Source organism: Equus caballus, chromosome 15, assembly GCF_041296265.1.
Source record: "Equus caballus isolate H_3958 breed thoroughbred chromosome 15, TB-T2T, whole genome shotgun sequence".
In the NCBI taxonomy this organism is placed as follows: Eukaryota; Metazoa; Chordata; class Mammalia; order Perissodactyla; family Equidae; genus Equus; species Equus caballus.
The window spans coordinates 34,361,611-34,382,120 of record NC_091698.1 but is presented as its reverse complement, the minus strand read 5'-3'; the positions used below and the strand labels follow the sequence as shown (position 1 = coordinate 34,382,120).

Sequence of the window (20,510 nt, the reverse complement as noted above, 5' to 3'; positions counted from 1 at the left end):
TTGTTGGTAGGCAGCTCTTTGGAGCTCCTCAGGCTGTAACGAGTGGAAGTGAAACTCTTACTTGATATTTTGTAAGGTCATCATCCAGGTGGTTTTGGATTATGTGTATCCTAAATTTTTTGAGTATCCTAGTTTTATATTAAAATATTTTAGTGGGAAACTTGGGTATCCCTGAATCGGCCTCTTCTTACCTCCAAAACTCACCCACTCCAGACAGGGCTGTTCTCATCAGTCCTTCCTCTTTGGTTATGCCTAATCTTTCCCTCCTGCATCTTAGTTTTTACTATATTAAATTGTGTGTGTGTGTCTTCAGGAAAAGTAAATTTGTATTCACTAGCTTTTAAGCCTCTTGGGCTGGGGAAGATGTTCTGGGTCCTCCAGCACTCCATCTCCTGGAACAGCTGAGTGAGTCCTCAGTAAACGTTGCCTGACAGGTTGCATTTGACCCACGAGTCTTGGGACCTTTCAGAAGAAGGATGTTGGTTGACACCCTCAATGCTGATGAGCTCCTCACTGCTTCAAAAGTACCTGTTCCATGGGTGCATGCATCTAATTATCAGGAAGTTCTTCCTTATTTTGAATTGAGTGAGACTTTCATGGTTTTAATTCTTCAGCTTTTAGCAAACCTTCTTTTTCACTTGGTATTTTTGTTTCTCTTGTAGAAACGGATACCCACATTACTGTGGTTAGAGTTCAACAGTATGATCATGTGCTGGCTGAGAGACAGCCCACGGTTGAGGTATTTTAGTCAGCCTTAGCCAAATTGCTATTCCTAAGCCTTGTTTGTGGTTTCTGGTATCAAGTGTCTTCTGAATTCTAAGTATAAGGCAAGAGTATACTAAAAACCCCAAACCAAACCGGAACTCACGCACCTGCTCCGGTACTCCAGCACTCGTTTTGATAATTGTCTTTTCTCTCTCTAGGAATATAAGACTTACAAGGAGAACTTTCTGAAGCGCTTCCAGCTCACCAAGCTGCCTCCATATCTAATCTTTTGTATTAAGAGATTTACTAAGAACAATTTCTTTGTGGAGAAGAATCCAACTATTGTCAACTTCCCTATTACGTGAGTATTACCCTGCTTTACTTTCTCTTTGGGGAATGAGCCTGAATTTCTTTTCATATTTTTGTACCATTACTAATTTTGGACTGTCTTAGCTGGAGATTGCAAGGAACAGAGCCTGCCTACACTATGGAAGTTAAAGGGTTTTATTGGAAGGATACGAATATTTCAGGGACTTGAAAAATAGATGTTTCCCTGGAGGCAGTCCCTCTTTTACCTTCTCCTGCTGCTTGCTGGGAAGTGTGGTCTTTCAGTGCCGGGAAAAGCAGTTGATCAAAGTAGGGTAGGGCAGGTCGGGTTCTGCCTGGCTTTGAAGATGATCCTGAGCAGTTAGAGTCAGTCCATCCATTCACTGATTGTCACATCTTCTTGCATACTGTAGTTAGGCATGGACAGTGGGGACGACTCCAGATTTGTCTTGTGGTCTTGGGGTCCTTCTATCTTATTTTTTCACCAGAGAGTAAAGTCTGGAATGTGTTCTATGTCTCCTTATTGACAAGGAAGTTATAAATTTTGATAGATGGTCTTAATTTACCATGCATTTTTCAGAGAGACACAGTTTTTCACACTCTGTAGACGGTATCTCTGAGAACGAGGGGAAATCTGGTGGCAGGGCTGGCAGGAAGAAATGTGGGTCTCTGTGTGCTGGCATTTAGATAAGGTAAAAGTAGAGCCCTAAGACAGTCTCTTTTTGGGAAGGATCTGGATGGGTATAGGATTAACATGATGTTTAGTTCAGTAGTTTTTTTTTTTTAACCTTCACAAAGTTTTTGGGAGCTGTAATGGACAGGTGCTCATCTCTTTTCTTACGCCCTCTGTCCCCCACCATTTCCCAGTTCCCCAAACTATATGAGGATTGCCCATTTTCTTCTTTGAAAATAGTTCCACTTCTTAATTCTATGTGGTGTTAAGAAGGTAGTATCTAAAATTAAAGAGGCCTGACTGCTGGACTGTCCTAGTTGTGTGACCTTGGGCAGGTCATTTGCAATTTTCTGCCTGTGTTCTCTCATGGATAAAATGAGAGGCTTGAACTAGATGAGCCCTAGGGGTCCTTCTGGGTGTAACATTTTATTATTTCCAGTTCTGTGATCACCAAGAATCTGAGAACAGTGGGAGGTAAGGATTACAGAATTTCTTTTTCTTTTCTCTCACTTTTCTTCCTGTGATCACTAGCATCTTGTGTGTGTGATAAGTAGAGTGAACCTGGGGGACATGGAGCCCAGCTCTCTGCTACCTTGGGTGGGACCACAGAGAAGCTTTCTTTGACAGTCTCTTGAGTCACGGTTTTATTTCAGAACTGGACTCTTGTGAATTGCCACAGTCACAGTCTGTACCAGGTAGGAAAGAGCACTCTTGACTCAGGGCAGCTTCCGGAAGGAGGACCATGTATTGATAGTAGTTTCTACTCACTCACTGCGGACGTCTCCTTACCCCGTCGATATCTTTTACATTAGGCCTGGAGTATGTTCATTTTGCTACCAGTTGCATTTGGAGTTTTGGTAACTGTGACTTCAGTGGTTTGTGTCCTTCAGAAAGCTTGCTTGGAGAGGTTAAGAAAAAGGTTACTTCTTAGCTAATTAGTCTTTAGAGAACCTCAAATTGTGTGACTCATGCTGGAGTCCTGCACTTAAATTACTTTATGCACTGTAATTACTTTCAAAGTAATACAGTTCTAGGTTATTCCAAGTCCCCACTTCATGAAAAGGACACTTTTTGTACCTAATTCTTCTCCTGTGTTTTATTCATAACACATCCCCTTTTTACCAGGAATATATTGGACTTGCAGCAATTAGGTGCCCTCTGCTCACTTGGAGATAGGGTTTTTGGAGTACAGGTTTAAAGTTTGACTTCCAGCTAATTAGGTGTTCTCTGAATTGGACTGCTGTTCTGACTGGGAGGTGAGTATGCGTCTTTGCCTGTTTTCTAAGGCAAAATGATACAACGTGTATTCGTTCCCTTTTGCCACTTAAACAGGTTTAATTCAGTCATGAAAATTTGAGTGTAAATACTCCTAAACATTTCTCTAGGTCTCGTTCAGCCAACTCTGGACATCTGTTAAAGCTGAGGAGAAAACAATGGAGAAGCCAGCAGGCAGTTTGGCTACCTAGAGCTCACATGGATTTCCTAGGATTTGTATCTAAATTATCTTTTACAGTGAATATTTATTGTAATCTATATGGGACACTGTCAGTGTGTAGAAATAAACAGCTATCACTAACACATAGAAACCTACATAATATAATTAGAGCAAAGTTGCATCTTTATTACTACATGGTTCACATTGAAACCTTTTTGTGTTTTTGGACAGGTAATAGATTCACATAGTTTAAAATTCAAATGGAGATATGGATCTAGAAGTGACCACTGGACATGACCACTGTTAGCTTTTCTTGTGAATTCTTCCAGAGATGACATTATTGTGTTTCCTGTTGTGAGTGGTAGCATATCAGACAATTGTACAGAGATTAGAAATAGGATACAATCTCTTATTCTACCATGTATTATTTAAATTTTTATATATTTGTAGGCTACAAAAGGGTGTATTTTTTCTAAAATTAGGTAGTTGACATATTGTCTTAATAGTCACATTGTCAATCTCCCTGTGTGACAGTTCTTAATAATTGTCTTTGTACAGTCTTCACAGTAGGCATTTATTATAGCACTTTACTTTGCAATAACCTGTATGCATTTGTAGTTCAACTGATGGATAGAATTCAAAACATAAAACACAGAAGGAGGGGCTGGCCTGGTGGTTCAGTGGTTAAGTTCGTGTGCTCGGCTTCAGTGGCCTGGGGTTTGCCAGTTCGGATCCCGGGCACGGACCTGTGTATTGCTTATCAAGCCATGCTGTGGCAGGCGTCCCACATATAAAGTAGAGGAAGATGGGCACAGATGGTAGCTTAGGGCCAGTCTTCCTCAGCAAAAAAAAAAAAAAAAAAAGGGGATTGGCAGCAGATGTTAACTCAGAGTTAATCTTCCTCAAAAAAAAAAGAAACGCACAGAAGGAGATTTTATTCTGGGTACGTCAAGAATGCTTCTCTGTATTTGAAAGTGAATGTTCAGATATTAAGGACGAGTGATGTCAGTGACATGGTGGAGTGAGCTCGCCTGGGACTCTCTCCCCTCCAAATTACAATCAGAAGGAGCAACTGAATTCCAACCAAAAAAATCCTAATAACACAGAGCTTGTCAGAGACCCACAGCAGCCAAATGACAGAGGGCGGAGAGGCTGGAGCTACCCTCGGAGGAGCTGGAATGGGGTAAGAAAGAACTTTGCTCCCTCCCCTAGAGACTGGGATCACTGCGGAGGGTGAGGGAAGGAGCAGGGGAGGGGCTGTGCATCCATGGGATCGTCCAGGACTCCCACCGCCCCTGCAGCAGAAACCCTCTAACGGGGGAAAGCTTTCACGTGGGGGGACCCCATCAAGCCAGGGCCCCAGGAAACTAGAGAGCGGGAGCTGATCGGAATCCAGGTCTGCGTGCGAGAGAAGGTGCCCCTCCTCCCCCAACCTGCTCTGTGCACTGCCATCACGGCTGAAGGCAGAGGGCTCAGAACACGTGGCTCTCGACCCCCATCTAGTGGCAACAGGTTGTAACTGCAACCGAATAATAGCATTATGTGCAAAAACTGCTCCTCTACCATCCAGCAATTTATAAAAGCTCCAGTCCAAAAGGAAAACAATAAAAACACAGAATTATGTCCTGAGGACTTAGAAATAGGTAAACTAAGTGAAAATGATTTCAGAATAGCTATCATCAAAATACTCAGTAAGGTAAAGGGAAATATAGAGAAACAAGTCAACGAGTTCTGCAGTTATTTCACAAAAGTGATTGAAACTTTAAAGAAGAATCAATCAGAAATACTAGAGATGAAAAATACAATGGACCAGATAAAACAGAATACGGACTCCCTGAATGCCCATGTAGACACCATAGAGGAGCAAATTAGCATAATTGAAGATAGGCAGGTTGAATGGCTCCAGACAGAGGAAGAAAGAGAACTAAGAATTAAAAAAACTGAAGAAAATCTCAGAGAAATAGCTGATTCAATGAGAAAATGCAACTTAAGAATCATTGGAATTCCTGAGGGTGTGGAAAAGGAAAATGGAGCAGAAAGTGTGCTCAGCGACATAATAGCAGAGAACTTCCCAAAGCTAAGGATTAAGTGAGAAGTGTGTGTGGAGGAAGCTTTCAGATCTCCTAGATTTGTCAATGTAAAAAGACCTACAGTAATAAAAATGGCAAAAATGAATGACAAAGAATACTCACGGCAGCAAGGCAGAAGAAAATAACCTACAAAGGAACTCCTATCAGACTTTCAGTGGATTTCTCTATGGAAAGCTTACAAGCTAGGAGAGATTGGAGTGACATATTCAAAACTTTAAAGGATAAAAATCTTCAGCCAAGAATACTCTATCTGGCAAAAATATCCTTCAGATATGAGGGAGAAATTAAATCCTTTCCAGACAGACAAAAGCTAAGGGACTATGTAGCCACAAGACCTCCACTACAAGAAATCCTCAAGAAGGCTCTCATGCCTGAAAAAAGATAAAAAGGGAGAAAGGGGTCACAAACCACAGAGTAGGGAGACAAATAGAATCAGAATAGGATAGCAAATATTCAACTATAGCATTAGGATAAAGGGAAGGAAACCACCAGAGCAAAGTCTTATCACTCTAACCACAAACTCACAACACAAGTTGGAATAAGAGATGAAAATAATAATTTAGAAGGCAGGAGGAAAGGGACTGAAACAGTCTAGGCTAAGGAAGTAAGAGACCACCAGAAAATGGACTGTGTTATGCACGAGGTTCTGAATACAAACTGCAGGGTAGCCACTAAACTAAGAAATAGAACAGAGAGACAAAACATAAATAAGGAAAAAGCTAAAAAACCCAGCATAAGAAATTGCAGAAGTCAATGGGTAGGCTAAAACACACAGGACGAGAAACAAAGGAAACACAGGAAAACCAGAAAATGAATGACAGAATGATAGCATTAAGCCCTCATGCATCAATAACCACCCTCAATGTAAATGGATTGAACTCTCCAATAAAAAGACAGAGTGGCAAGATGAATTAAACAACAAGATCCAACAATTTGTTGCCTCCAGGAAACACACCTCAGCTCCAAGGACAAACAGGCTCAGAGTGAAGGGGTGGAAGACAATACTCCAAGCTAATAGCAAACAAAAGAAAGCAGGTGTCACAATACTTATATCAGACAAAACATTTCAAGATAAGGCAGGTAAAGAGAGACATAGAGGGCCAATACATAATGATCAAAGGGACTCTTCATCAAGAAGAAATAACACTTATAAATATCTATGCACCCAACACAGGAGCACCAAAGTTCATAAAGCAACTATTAACAAACCTAAAAGAAGATATCAAAAATAACACAATAATAGTAGGGGACCTCAACACCCCACTCACATCAATGGACAGATCATCCAGAAAGAAAATCAACAAGGAAACAGTGGAGCTAAACAAAAAGCTAAAATAGTTGGATTTAATAGACATATATAGAACACCTTACCCCAAAACAGCAGAATACACATTCTTCTCAAGTGCACATGGGACATTCTCAAGGATAGACCATATGTTGGGAAATAAGCAAGCCTCTGCAAATTTTAAAAAATTGAAATAATAACAAGCATCTTCTCCGATCATAATGCTATAAAGCTAGAAATTAACTGCAAGAAAAAAGCTGAGAAAGGCACAAAGATGTGGAGACTAAACTATATGCTATTGGACAAGCAGTGGATCATTGAAGAAATTAAAGAAGTCAAAAAATACCTGGAGACAAATGAAAATGATTACATCCCATACCAATTCATATGGGATACAGCAAAAGGTGTATTAAGAGGAAAATTCATTGCAATACAGACACATCTTAACAAACAAGAAAAATCCCAAATAAGCAATCTTAAACTACACCTAACTGAATTATAGAAAGAAGAACAAACAAAGCCCAAAGTCAACAGAAGGACAGAAATAATGAAAATCAGAGCAGAAATAAATGCTATTGAAACAAAAAAGGCAGTAGAAAGGATCAATGAAACAAAGATCTGGTTCTTTGAGAAGATAAATAAAATTGATAAACCCCTAGCCAGACTTACAAGGAAAAAAAGAGAGCTCAAATAAACAAAATCAGAAATGAAAGAGGAGAAATAACAACAGACGCCACAGAAATACAACGGATTATAAGAGAATACTACGAAAAACTATATGCCAACAAAATGGATAACCTAGAGGAAATGGATAAATTCTTGGATTCCTACAATCTCCCAAAGCTTAGTCAAGAAGAAGCAGACAATTTGAACAGACCAATCACAAGGAAAGAGATTGAAACAGCAATCAAAAGCATCCCAAAGAATAAAACCCCAGGACCAGATGGCTTTCCTGGGGAATTCTATCAAACTTTCAGAGAGGATTTAATACCTATCCTTTTCAAGCTATTCCAAAAAATTAGGGAGGATGGAATACTTCCTAACATTCTACGAGGCCAACATCACGCTGATACCAAAGCCTGACAAGGACACCACAAGAAAAGAGAACTACAGGCCAATATTGCTGATGAACATAGATGGAAAAATTCTCAACAAAATTTTGGCAACCCGAATTCAGCAATTCATCAAAAGGATCGTATACCATAATCATGTGGAATTCATACCAGGGACACAGGGATAGTTCAACATCTGCAAATCAATCAATGTGATACACCACATCAACAAATTGAGGAATAAAAACCACATGATCATCTCAATAGATGCAGAGAAAGCATTTGACAAGATCCAACAGCCATTTATGATAAAAACTCTGAAAAAAATGGGAATAGAAGGGAATTGCCTCAACATAATAAAGGCCATATATGACAAACCCACAACCAACATCATACTCAATGGGGAAAAACTGAGTGCCATCCCCCTGAAAATAGGAATGAGACAAGGATGCCTTCTATCACCAGTCTTATTTAACGTAGTACTGGAGGTTTTGGTCAGAGCAGTTAGGCAAGAGAAAGGAATAAAAGGAATCCGAATAGGAAGGGAAGAAGTGAAACTCACTGTTTGCAGATGACATGATCCTATATATAGAAAACCCCAAAGAATCCATTGGAAAACTTTTAGAAATAATCAACAACTACAGCAAAATTGCAGGGTATAAGATCAATTTACATAAATCAGTACCATTTCTATACTCTAATAACGAACTAATAGAAAAAGAACTCAAGAACACAATACCGCTCACAGTTGCAACAAAAAGAATAAAATGCCTCAGGGTGAATTTAACTAGGGAAGTGAAAGACCTATACGATGAAAACTACAAGGCTTTTCTGAAAGAAATGGATGACGACATAAAGAGATGGAAAAACAGTCCATGTACTTGGATTGGAAGAATAAACATAGTTAAAATGTCCATTCTACCTAAAGCAATCTACAGGTTCAGCGCACTCCCAATCAGAATCCCAATGACATTCTTTACAGAAATAGAACAAAGAATCCTAAAATTCATATGGGGCAACAAAAGACCCCGAATTGCTAAAGCAATCCTGAGAAAAAAGAACAAACCTGGAGACATCACAATCCCTGACTTCAAAACATACTACAAAGCTACAGTAATCAAAACAGCATGGTACTGGTACAAAAACGGGTGTACAGATCAATGGAACAGGATTGAAAGCCCAGAAATAAAACCACGTATCTATGGACAGCTAATCTTTGACAAAGGAGCTCAGGGCATACAATGGAGAAAAGAAAGTCTTTACAACAAATGGTGCTGGGAAAACTGGAAAGCCACATTTAAAAGAATGAAAATTGACCATTCTTTTTCACCATTCACCAAAATGAACTCAAAATGGATCAAAAACTTAAAGGTAAGACCTGAAATGATAAGGCTTCTAGAAGAAAATGTAGGCAGTACACTCTTTGATATCAGTATTAAAAGGACCTTTTCGGACACCATGTCTTCTAAGAAAAGGGAAACAACAGAAAGAATAAACAAATGGGACTTCATCAGACTAAAGAGCTTCTTCAAGTCAAAGGAAGACAGGATTGAAACAGATAGTAAGAATAAATCTGATGTTTCTAAGTCCCAATTGAAGGAACCTAGTCAGTAGTATATTTTGGCAGCCAGAACTGAGAAATTGGAAGCTGTGGGGTAACAGGTGGGTCACATAAAGAAGAGAAAGCCAGACTGCAAATGGGGGAAGAAGAACAAAGCTGATGCCAAAAGCAGGAAAGAGAGCAAGCAGCTCTCTTGAGTCCTGCCTCTTCTCCATTGCGTGGTTCCAGCTGCATTTCCTAGTCTGAAAACCTAGAATAAATTCCTCTTTGGTGCTTACGCTACCTTGGGTGGGTTTCTGTTACTTGTAACCTTTCCGCTTACTTGACTAAAAGAAAAAAAATCAAAGAAGGAAGTTCTCAGAAAATAGAAAAAAATCTGGATGATCTGCCTGGTTTGTCCTCTTGAGATTGTTACAGCAGTTATATACAGCAGCAACCCACATAGTTATGTAGTCAGGCCTTCCGTAGCCTGAGGCCAGAGACTGTGTTGCCTGAACACTGCAGCTGCAGTTGATTCCCGGGTAGGGCACAGGGTGAGGTGGTTACACCTGTCCCATCACTTAATCCTCACCATCTCGGTGGAGTCGGTGACTCACATTCTCATCTCGTAGAAGAGGCTTAGGTTGTAACCTGCTCATCACACACACTTCTGAAGTGGCAGAGCCCAGATTCCAGTTCAAGTCTGAATTACTCCAGGCCCTCCTCTTTTGGTTGCTAGACATGCTTTTAAAATGTACTTTTCCCTCAGAACCTATCTTTCTAGTTTGATTAGAAAGCCTCATTTTTATGGCAAATTATGTGAATTCCCACAAACCTGGGCTTCTGTGGCTCTGCAAACCTCCTTCAAGCCAGGGTCCTAAAGTCGGGTTCAACAGCTTTGTGATCCCTTTGTGTAGGATGCTTTCCCTGACCTCACAGCCTTTGTCTGATCTTTTGGCTTTATTTTCATCATCACCAGAAATGTGGATCTGAGGGAATACTTGTCTGAAGAAGTACAGGCAGTCCACAAGAATACCACCTACGACCTCATTGCCAACATCGTACACGACGGCAAGCCCTCCGAGGGCTCCTACCGGATCCATGTGCTTCATCACGTGAGTGACGCTGACTTGTCATGGCACAGAGTGGCCAAAACAGGTGTCGTTCCTTTGGCATTTCAGAGGGTAGCTCCTTTCAGTTTGCCCTTTCTTGGCCTTGACTTTGAGACTCCACAAGTGATAGAGTTAAGGCTTAAGTGATTAGTTAAGGCTAATCTCTGTTTCGGCTGCACATTGGATTTACCTGGGGAGATTTTGAAAAATCCTGGTGCCTGGGCAGTACCCCAGGCCAGTTACATTAGAACAGTGTAATCTGTGCCTGTTATTTTTCAACTGGGGTAGAGGCCAGGGATGCTGCTAAATATCCTACAATGTACAGGGCAGCTACCGCAGCAAAGAATTTTCTGGCCAAAAATGTCACTTAAGGTTAAGAGACTCTGCATTAGCTTATCCGGAGGTGGAACCCAGGCATTGTGATGTTTGAAATTTCGGCAGGAGATTCTGGTGTGCAGCCAAGTTTGAAAATCACTGTCTCAGACTAGAGTCTTACCACCTAGAGTGGGATTCTTGGACCGGCAGCTGTGGCATTGTCTGAGAGCATGTTAGAAATGCAGAATTTCAGGCCCACCCAAACCTACTGAATCAGAATCTGCATTTTAATAAAACCCTCTGATTTGTATGAAACTAAAGTTTACAAAGCACTGGGTGTAGAGGTTCCCTTTCAGCTAAAAACAATTTTATGAATTTGTCTCAAGCTGAAAATGGATGAAACATGTGCTTGACATATTTGGTATCACACAGATTATTAGCACATATTGTTCTAATTTATTAGTCTCTTCCAGGACTCTAGTTTAATAATAACTAGCTTCTGTTTATCAAGCACTTTACTGTGTGCTAGAAAGTATGCCAAATGGCTAATGCATGTTCATCTCATTTACCTCCTTAACACACACCTCCGAGACAAGTGTTAATACATCTTTTTTACAGACGACGAAACCTAGGCTCAGAGCTTTAGTGCTTTATCTGAAGTTGGTAGAATTGGCATTTGATCCAGATACTTGGTTTCATCATGTTCTTAACCTGTCCTTGGACCAGGAATGGGGACTTGATTATGTGATCCTGAACTTTCTTTGTTTCCTATATCCCGAACTATTGGAATAGCCAGAATATCTGGAATACCTGTCTTTTATGGTATCTATCTTTGGCATTCTTAGAAATTTGGATGGATGAGGCAGGCAGGCTTCCAGAAGTTCTCTGCCATATTCCAGAAACCTCTTTTCTCCTTGTTATGGAAGCACGGAATGAGGTAGAATTTGCAGTATTCACAGCACTGGTTTTGTAGGCCACACGGGACACTTTTTCTTGGCTGACTATTGCTGTGTTCTCTGGAGTGAGGGTGGGAATGTCCACTTTTAGAGTTAACACTGCACCTCCTGGGTGAGTGTGTCTAGTCTGTCATTTCTGAGCAGCAAGGAGACATCTTAGGTGAGGAATAGAGGGCTTCCTCTTTTTATTGTCCACCTAAATTGTTTTTAAAAGGTGTACAGAAGTGTTTGAGACTCCATTGTACTTTAAGGAATCCTTGGCAGGAATCAAGTTTGCCATGATCACTACCCCAAAAACTCTTTAAATGGAATGATGTCCAGAGACGTCCAGCACCGTCTTATTTATGACTGGCTGCATGATGGTCTAGTAGCTTTTCTTCTGATTTTTCTAACTTTTTGCTGTGATCCCTTCCTTCTACACCCTTGTGGTTTTAGGAAGCCGACTAACCCAGCCCTTCATACTTTTTGCAGGGGACAGGCAAATGGTATGAATTACAAGACCTCCAGGTGACTGACATCCTTCCTCAGATGATCACACTGTCAGAGGCTTACATTCAGGTGGGTGGGCCACAGGCTTGGTGAGCACCGAATAGCTGGAGTGTTGGGCTGGTGAGAGGAATGACGTGGGCAAAGGCAGGAAATGGGATTGAGTTAGAGCCTTGGTTAGGCTGGGTGCCTGGTTGGATGCACTGGGGAGTTGAGTGGGGCCGGATTATATGGCCCTGAAAGTCAAGGAGCGGTTTTCAGAGAAGGGAATAGCAGGGAGAAGCATGGAAGATTTACAAGTGAGTAAGGAGGTTATGTTTATGGCCAGGTTAGTTTTGCAGAGGTATGTGGTCTGGTTTCCGAAAGGAAGAGCCTGAAATCATCAAGGGGGCAGGTAGGAGTTGTCTCTGAAGCTTTCCCCAATTCTCAAGGCAAAGTTATCTCTCGTGACCCCACAGCACTTTCTGCAAGTCTTTATTGGAGCACTGATCGCATTTGAACTGTCTTCTCCACTGGATTGAGAGCTCGTGGAGCAGATTGTCTCTGTCTTCTCTAACTGCCCTAGTACCTGGTGAAGAAGGAAGGTGGAGACTGAGGAAAAGCTATTGCTTTGTAAAGAAAGAGAGACATCTCTCCTTCTAGAGATGACTCTTCCCTCAGCTCTTTGTCTGACGTTGTAGGCTTGACTATGAGTCCTTTTATAAAAAGGGAATTTGGAATGAAAAGTAAGAAAGAGGGGCAGGGAGTGGAAAATGAAAATCGAATGTAAGAATTTTCTGAAAGATTTTGAGTTGGTTTCCGGGGATTTAGCAATACGTAAGTTGGGTGACAGGTTGTCCATTGCCTAGTGCAGAATTGGTACTCGATAAATATTTGTGAATTGAGTTTTAGCTCCTAAATATCTTTTGTATTCATTTCTTACAGATTTGGAAGAGGCGAGATAATGATGAAACCAACCAACAGGGGGCTTGAAGGAGAAGTCTGGGGCTTTGTTCTGGCTGCTTTTGGCTGAAGATGGTGAATGAGATACTGAGGCTGTAGCTAAGCGTGGGCTGACTGACACATTCCCTGGACCAGCCCGCTTTTATGGGTTGTGGTTCACACCAGAGCATCAGAAGGGCCCACCTGCCTGGGATTGCTTTGCAATGTCACCCAGCCGTTCTTTGGTCAATTTAGTGTAGATTGCTGCTTCTTTCTCCTTCCTGTCCAGCTCTCTTGTAGCTTAGGCTGGGCAGACCTCTTTTACAGATGTATATAATTTATTTCTGAGTAGCTAGGAGTATCTGAAGGACAAGATCATTTCTTCTAAACATCAAAGCCTCAGGATTGTAGGACAGAGAGCACAAGGCCAGTAACATCCTTCTTCCATCATAGGTAAATAATTTTCCTGTGATTCTTTTTATGTCCTGTTGTGTTTTTTGGAGTGGATTAAATATTTTCCTGTTTTTAAACCCGCCTCTTGTTTTATATCCTTACCTTAGGCTACTTCCTAAAGGAAAGACTTTTTTTTTAATCCTTACAAACTGTCTGCTCTACAGTCTGTTATCTGGTTGACATCATGTGTGTCTTCCTGTCAGCTTGTGGGTGGTATGTCAGTTAGGATGCATTGTCTCTAAGTAACAAAACATCTGACAAAGTGATAAATTATTACTGTGCTTAACTAGAGGTCTGGAGGTGGATGGTTTCAGCCTGCAGTGTAGGCTGTGTGAGGGAAGAGGGAAGGAAGGGAGGTGGGAAGAGCATCTGACCGCAGTGCAGTCCTGAGAACGCCTGTGCCAGGCCAGGGGGGAGCCCAGAGCACAGATTGCCTGTCAGAAGAATCGAGCAGATGTGGCTTTCATCAAGTGTAGTCATTGATTAGGAACAGCCTGGAGGAAGTGTGGCCTTGGCCTGAGCACTATGGAGATCTGAGAATGGGGGAAATCTGTAGACACAGCCACTGGCAGCAGTCAGTCAACTACAGCACGTTCTCTTAAAGGGAGGTAGGAGCTGCGCACTTCTGTGGCTGCCACCCTTTTCTTGTGGGACATAATACTCTTGTTATTTTCCTCTACCTCTCTGACAGCTTTCAGATTTCCTTTGCAGGCTCTTCTTGCTCTATCCAGCATTAAAAGTTGGGATTCCTCAAGACACGGTGCTAGGCCCTCCCTTTTCGCTGTTTACTTTTTCCCTAGGCCATTTCAGCCATGCCTGTGGCTTCACTTACCACCTTCAGGGCGATCAGTCAAACAAATCTTAATTCCATACTTCTCTAAATTTTTAAACTTTATTTATTTTTAAATTTTACTTATTTTTTTGAGGAAGATTAGCCCTGAGCTAACATCCGTGCCCATCTTCCTCTACTTTATATGTGGGACGCCTGCCGCAGCATGGCTTGCCAAGCGGTACTTGGGTCCACACCTGGGATCTGAACCGGCGAACCCCAGGCAGTTGAAGCAGAACGTGTGAATTTAACCACTGCACCACTTGGCTGGCTCCCAATTTTTAAGCTTTAGAGCCAACTGCCTACTTGATATGTTTGGGATGTCTTAAAGTCAGTTTAAACTCAACATTTTCCAAAACTTGGGCATGTGAATTTTCTCCTCAAACTTAGTCTCTTTCCAGTGGTTTCTATGTAGGTGAAAGGTTCCACCATCCATCCAGTTATATAAGCTGGAAATTTATCCAGGAGTCATCCTTCCTCCACCCCCACTTCCCTTGTCTAAAATGTTACCAAGTTCTGTCAATTTTGCTGTGTAATTTTTTCTTGAATCTCCCCACTTTTTGTTCTCTGCCACTGTCTAGTCTAAGCTAGTGCCAGCTTAGTCCAGGTCCAATCAGGAGAGAGAAACGATAGAATAATTTGATCAGGGAAAGTTTAATTTCAAGAATTATCAACTGTAACAGGATTGGAGTAACCAGGGATTAACTAGTAATAAATAAGGAGAACTCTAAAGAATGTCGGGATACCAGATATGAGGAACAGCTGCTACCCTTAGGGCTGACACAGAATGTCCAGGGCTGAGATCCAGGCCTTGGTGAAAGTCTACTCCCTGGAACTTGTCAGAAACCTGCTCTCTAGTGCATTAGGGAAAGCACATGACGGGGAGGTGTCTCACTTTGCTGCCAAACTGCCTGGGGAGGAGGAGAGTGCCCAGTGAAGCTGCTGGCTGCTGTGCGCTGCAGGAGCCAGGCACCGGAGACTCCACAAGCACAGCAGGAGCCTGATGCTGGATGTCTGCTTTCAAGTAGGCACACTGGGACTGGGAAGGAAAGCGCTCTCTTCCTGCCGTGTGTCTCCAGCACACTCTTCTGACAAAGCTTCAGTGGCTCTGGCAAGAAAAAAATCGAGAGGGCCCAAATCCATTTCCACAGAGCAGGCAAAAAGGGTGAATTTGGAGCTGAGAGGCACTAAACTGATAACTGGTGCAGTCCACTCCTTTGATAACTCGGCTTCCATATGCGCTTTTGTACACACATTTGAGCTCCCGTGCAACAGCAACAACCACAAAGAAAACCACACTGTATTCTGCCCGACAAAAAATAGCTACCCTTTTTATGAGTGAACAAGTTTCCACCCTTTCCCAAAATGAAATGCACAGTCCCAAGAGTCGTGTATCCATTGGTGACTATGTTGGTTACTCCTCAGATCCATTCACAGTCCCACTGAATAGTCTGTTGCCTAAAGACTAAGTTGTCAAGTTAACTTTCAAGTTGTATGTAAAATAAAAATGGAAAAAAGGAAAAATGGTTAGCATATGCAAATTATCACAGATGTAATAACAAGCAAATAGGAAATAAAGCTACTTATAGCTGTTTATTTCTGTAATTGGTCGCAACGTTATAATTGATAACTGTGCTTCCTTCTTCCTCTACCCCTTCCACATTTACTCTGCCCTTAGCCTGAACCTCAGTTGGAGTCCTTTACCTGACAGTGACCCAAACCTTCAAACCCGAGGGTCTAACTCCTTAATCATCCTGCCCATCCTGCCCCCTCACCCCGCCCCCCACCCTTTTTCTTTGTTGCTCTAGTTTTCTGTTAACGTTTACTGTGGATATAGTCCATCTTGTGTCCATTGTCTGAGAACAATGCAGTTTCTCCTTGGTAATCAGGATCAATCGCTCTGACAAGTAGATTACACTCCCTCACCCTACTTTTTTTTTTTTCCCTATTGGTTCAGTAACATAAGTAGCCCCAAATGCCCAGGTGGTATCATCTTTTTTTTTTTTTTTTAAAGATTTTATTTATCCTCCTCCTCCCGAGAGCCCCCCGGTACATGGGTGTGTATTTTTCGTTGTGGGTCCTTCTAGTTGTGGCATGTGGGACGCTGCCTCAGCATGGCTTGATGAGCGGTGCCATGTCCATGCCCAGGATCCGAACTGGCGAAACCCTGGGCTGCCGCAGCAGAGCACGCAAACTTTACCACTCGGCCACGGGGCCGACCCCTCATCTTCTAAGTTAGTGGAACCGTTATTGTGTCCTCTGGTGGAAGTATTCCTCCCTTGGGAACTAAAATCTCTAAACCATTAGAGATTAAAGTTGTTGGTACAGGAAGCAAAAATTCTGCAAGAAGGTTATTAGGTGTAGTAGAAGAGTCACTCCAACATCTGCGCGTTTTCTAGACCCATGTATTTTGGCTCTGAGGGAGAGAGCATCATATAATGGTCTCTGATTCGAAGTATGTACTGCATCCTGTAAAAGAAGAGGACCAAATGGTACTGTAACAGTGTTCAGTAAGCCACTCTACCTTTCAGTTAGGCTAGCTGCTTCCAGATAGTGTTGTATGTGGTAAGAGCAGTTAAATCTATGGGCATGAGCCCATTACTGCGCTTCTTTTGCTGTGAAAAGAGTTCCTTGACCAGATGCAGTGCTGTGTGGAATGTCATGATGGTTGATAAGACATTCTGTGAGCCAGTGCATGGTGGTGCTGGCAGAAGCATTATGGGCAGGGAAGGCAAATCTGTGTCCAGAATGTTTCTATTCTTCTGAGGACGGATTTCTGCCTCTACAATAGAAGGTGGTAATCAGCCTGGCACCAGGTGGCTGGCTGATCCCCACAAGGCATAGTGCCATATGAGGGGCTCAATGTTAATCCCTGCTGTTGGCAGATTAGATACTCAGCAGAAGTACTAATCAGGTCAGGAGAAGGGAAGTCCATGTTGTCGAGCCCATGCATATTCTCCATCCCCACTACCATGGGTCCTGAGCTCATTGAGCAAGCACTGGGGATGGCTGGAGAAAGAGACCGCTGGCTGACATTAGAGAGCATGTCATTTGTGTACACCTATTTTTATGAAGAGTCTCTGCAGTGCATGCCTTTTGATGGGCATTCACATGGAACACAAATATTTTCATAGTATATACTCATTCAAGTAGTCTCTCCATATACCTCTTCCCCAGACTTTCTTTTCACCAATCACACAATCCTGTTCCTTTTGGATCCCTGACCATCCAGCCAAACTGTTGGCAACTGCTCAGAATTAGTCTACATCTGCACTTGTGACCATCTCACACTCCAAATACAGTGAACAGCCAAATATACTGCCTGAAGTATGCCCGCTAGAGGATTTTCCTTCACTGTTGTCCTTCAGTGTCACCCTGAGTGGGGGTGAATCTGTCCACTTGTGGGTTGTACCAGCGTATTGTGCAAATCCATCAATAAACCAGTCTTGAATTTTGTCTTCCTTGGTCAGCTGGTCTTAAGGAATACCCCAGGAGGCAATGCAGCAGGAGTTGGTACCAAAGGAATCTGAGCCACCTGCTCATGTAACTTGTGCCTTTTGGACCTGCCTGAGCTTGGTCTCTCATGCTAGTTCCATTTAATGATAGGCTGTAGCTGCGCATGCGCAACATGGCTAGGCATCAGACCACAGCCAGTTCATGAGGGGAACTCAGGCTGCATGGGCACCTGATGTGCCATGGTTAGGTGCTCAGTCTCTACCATGGCCCAGTCACTAGTCAGAAGAAACTGATTCTCAAAAGGAGAATAGGTATCTGCAGAAGAAGAGGACGTAAACTTGCTCCAAAATCCCGGAGTTCTGCACTGTGATTGTCCTACGGGTCTTGCCGGCGGCCCCATACAGCGTTCCTATTTGCCATGGGCACTTGGACATATCATTGGATCTCCTGGATCATAAGGCCCAAGTAGTAGAGCAGCCTGTTCTGCAGCCTAAACTTGCTGCAGAAACTTTTTCTAGTCTCCTTGAAACTAGTGGCCATACAGTTCTAAGTGACTCTCTAGATGTGTCAAAGCACTCTCAAGTGGGGTGTATGTTGTCTCCAAAAGCCCAAACAGCCTACCATTGTGCCGCCTTTGTGGGTGTGTGTGCAGTAGGTGATAGGAGGTAGAGCAACTTGTTTGTCACCTTGGAGGGGATATTTTGACATACTCTAGACCACTGACCCTCAGAAACGTCACTGAGGTCGCAGGCCCCTGAATTGTGGGGTTACATCCCACCCTCTTGTTTTCTTATGTGTTACTGAAACATTTAAAGTACTTGGTACTCCTGCTCATCAGATCCAGGCATGACAATGTCATCAGTGTAGTAGACCAGTGTCATGTTTTGTGGAATGTCAAGGCGATCAAGGTGTCTGTGAACTATGCTCTGGTGGAGAGCGGGAGAGCTGGCATTGTCCTGAGGCGATACTGTGAAGGTTACTGTTGGCCCTGCCAGGTGAAAGCAGACAGCTTCTGGTGATCTTTAGAAAGCGGTGTGGAGAATAAAGTATACAAGTGCCAGGGGCTGTGCTGTATCAGTAAACATGCTACATCTGGGACAACACCTTCTTTTGGAGTCACCCTCTGACTTATTGATTTATATATAATTATCATGTAATTTTTATATAAATTACATAGTTTATTATTAATTATATAATTTAGTATTAATTATATAATTACATAATATGATCATTATATAATTAATGATTAATTTATGATTGTCCCAAGTCACTCTCCAAGATCCATCTGATTTCTGCACAGGCCCTCTGCCATTCTCATTCTTAGCTATTGCCGGTTTCTGTTTACAGTGAGCTCCTAATGGGTCTTCCCACACTCCCTTGTCCCCCTCCACCAATTCATTCACACTTTAACCAGAGTAATCTTTTAAAAAACAAATCTAACCAATTCATCTCTCCCTCACACCCTGATCTCTCACTTAAGACACTTCATTGGCTCTGAGGATAAAGACTGAAATTCCTAGCCTCTCTGGCCTCTCCTCTGGGGAGGTTTCTCGCGGTCCTCCATCCCAGGCTCACTGACCTTCGTTTTGTTGCTCAGATGAGCCACAGCCCTTTGTGCCATCTGCTTCCTCTGCTAGGGATGCTCCTTGATCCTCTTCACCTCTCTGACGCCTCGTATCCACTTAGTATCATGTGTGTCTCTAATTGATAGCACTTATCGCACCTGAAGTATTCCATTTTTTTCTGTGATTCTGTGATTAATGTCTGTCTTCCCAGCTAGACTCTGAGTTCCCAAAGGGCAGACAGGAACTGTTTTCTTTTGTGCCCAGCTCTAGGGAAATGCTTTGCACTTAGGAGTCAGTCACTAGTGATTGTTGAGCAAATGGCATGGTACTAAGTCTCTGTTCTCTGTATCCTTCTTTTGCACAGATGATTTTGTCTCTTTACGGTCTCCCAAGAGGTTGACAATAGATAATGTTGCCTGAAAGGTTGGGGACCACAGCTTAGAGCTGTCATGTCCTGTGTGCAGTAGCTTAACGTCCTTGTGGTTGACACATGGCTTGCTTCCACCACTGCTGTCTGAGCCAGGGGCCTGGCCCGCATGTCTTTACGGTACTGATCCCACCATATGCTTCCACTTTTGGAAACCTCATGTTCTGGCCACTCTAACCACAGATGAGAAAGAAGTGAAATTCGTGCTTTCTTAACCAGAAATCACAAAGGAGAAGATAGATACATAGAAAACATATCCTAAATCTAAAAGACATATGATAGATAGAAAATTTGCAACATATAGGACAGTAAATAAATGAGTATACCTGATATACTCGTTTACTGGAAAGATAATAAAAAGAACACTCCAATGGAAAATCAGACAAAAAACCCAAATAGAAATTTCATGAAAGATCACATACAAATGGCCAATAAACATGTAAAAAAAAATGTTTACTTTTACTTAGTAACCAAAGAAATGCAAATTAGAATAACCAGAGAGGTCATTTTTATATTTTAGATTAGCAAAGATTTGAAAGATTGCTATACCCAGGGTTGATGAGAGTGGAAAAGAGACACTTGTTTACTATTGCGATGGAAATTGGTGTGGCTGGTAGAGAGGGGCAGTTTGGTAATACATCATGTATTAAAGGTAAAGGTGTGCATAGTTTTCATCCCCCAAAATTTTGTGTCTTGGAATTGATTCTAATAAATAGAATAGTAAACAAAGATAAAGTGCCAGGATTCTTATTCTTCACAACATTGTTGATAATAATTGTTTTAAAAAGGAAAGCGCTTATATCAAGAAAGTCAGCAGCAAGTAGCAGTAATATAAGTATCTACATTTGTTGACCTGGAAAGGTTATTTTTAAATGAACAGAGC

At 42.1% G+C, this 20,510-nt stretch overlaps 1 protein-coding gene across 1 annotated transcript in view; it reads left to right on the top strand.

The window, feature by feature from the left end:
* The window catches only part of USP39 (ubiquitin specific peptidase 39), a 30,745-nt gene extending 17,318 nt beyond the window's left edge, over positions 1-13,427 (top strand). Inside the window, exons 10-13 of the mRNA XM_001916246.6 lie at positions 924-1,066; positions 10,087-10,222; positions 11,962-12,048; positions 12,901-13,427. Of these exons, the coding sequence (XP_001916281.1) occupies positions 924-1,066; positions 10,087-10,222; positions 11,962-12,048; positions 12,901-12,948 (414 nt within the window). The 3' untranslated portion in view covers positions 12,949-13,427. The remainder of the gene's footprint in view (positions 1-923; positions 1,067-10,086; positions 10,223-11,961; positions 12,049-12,900) is intronic.
* Positions 13,428-20,510: the final 7,083 nt, after the last annotated feature.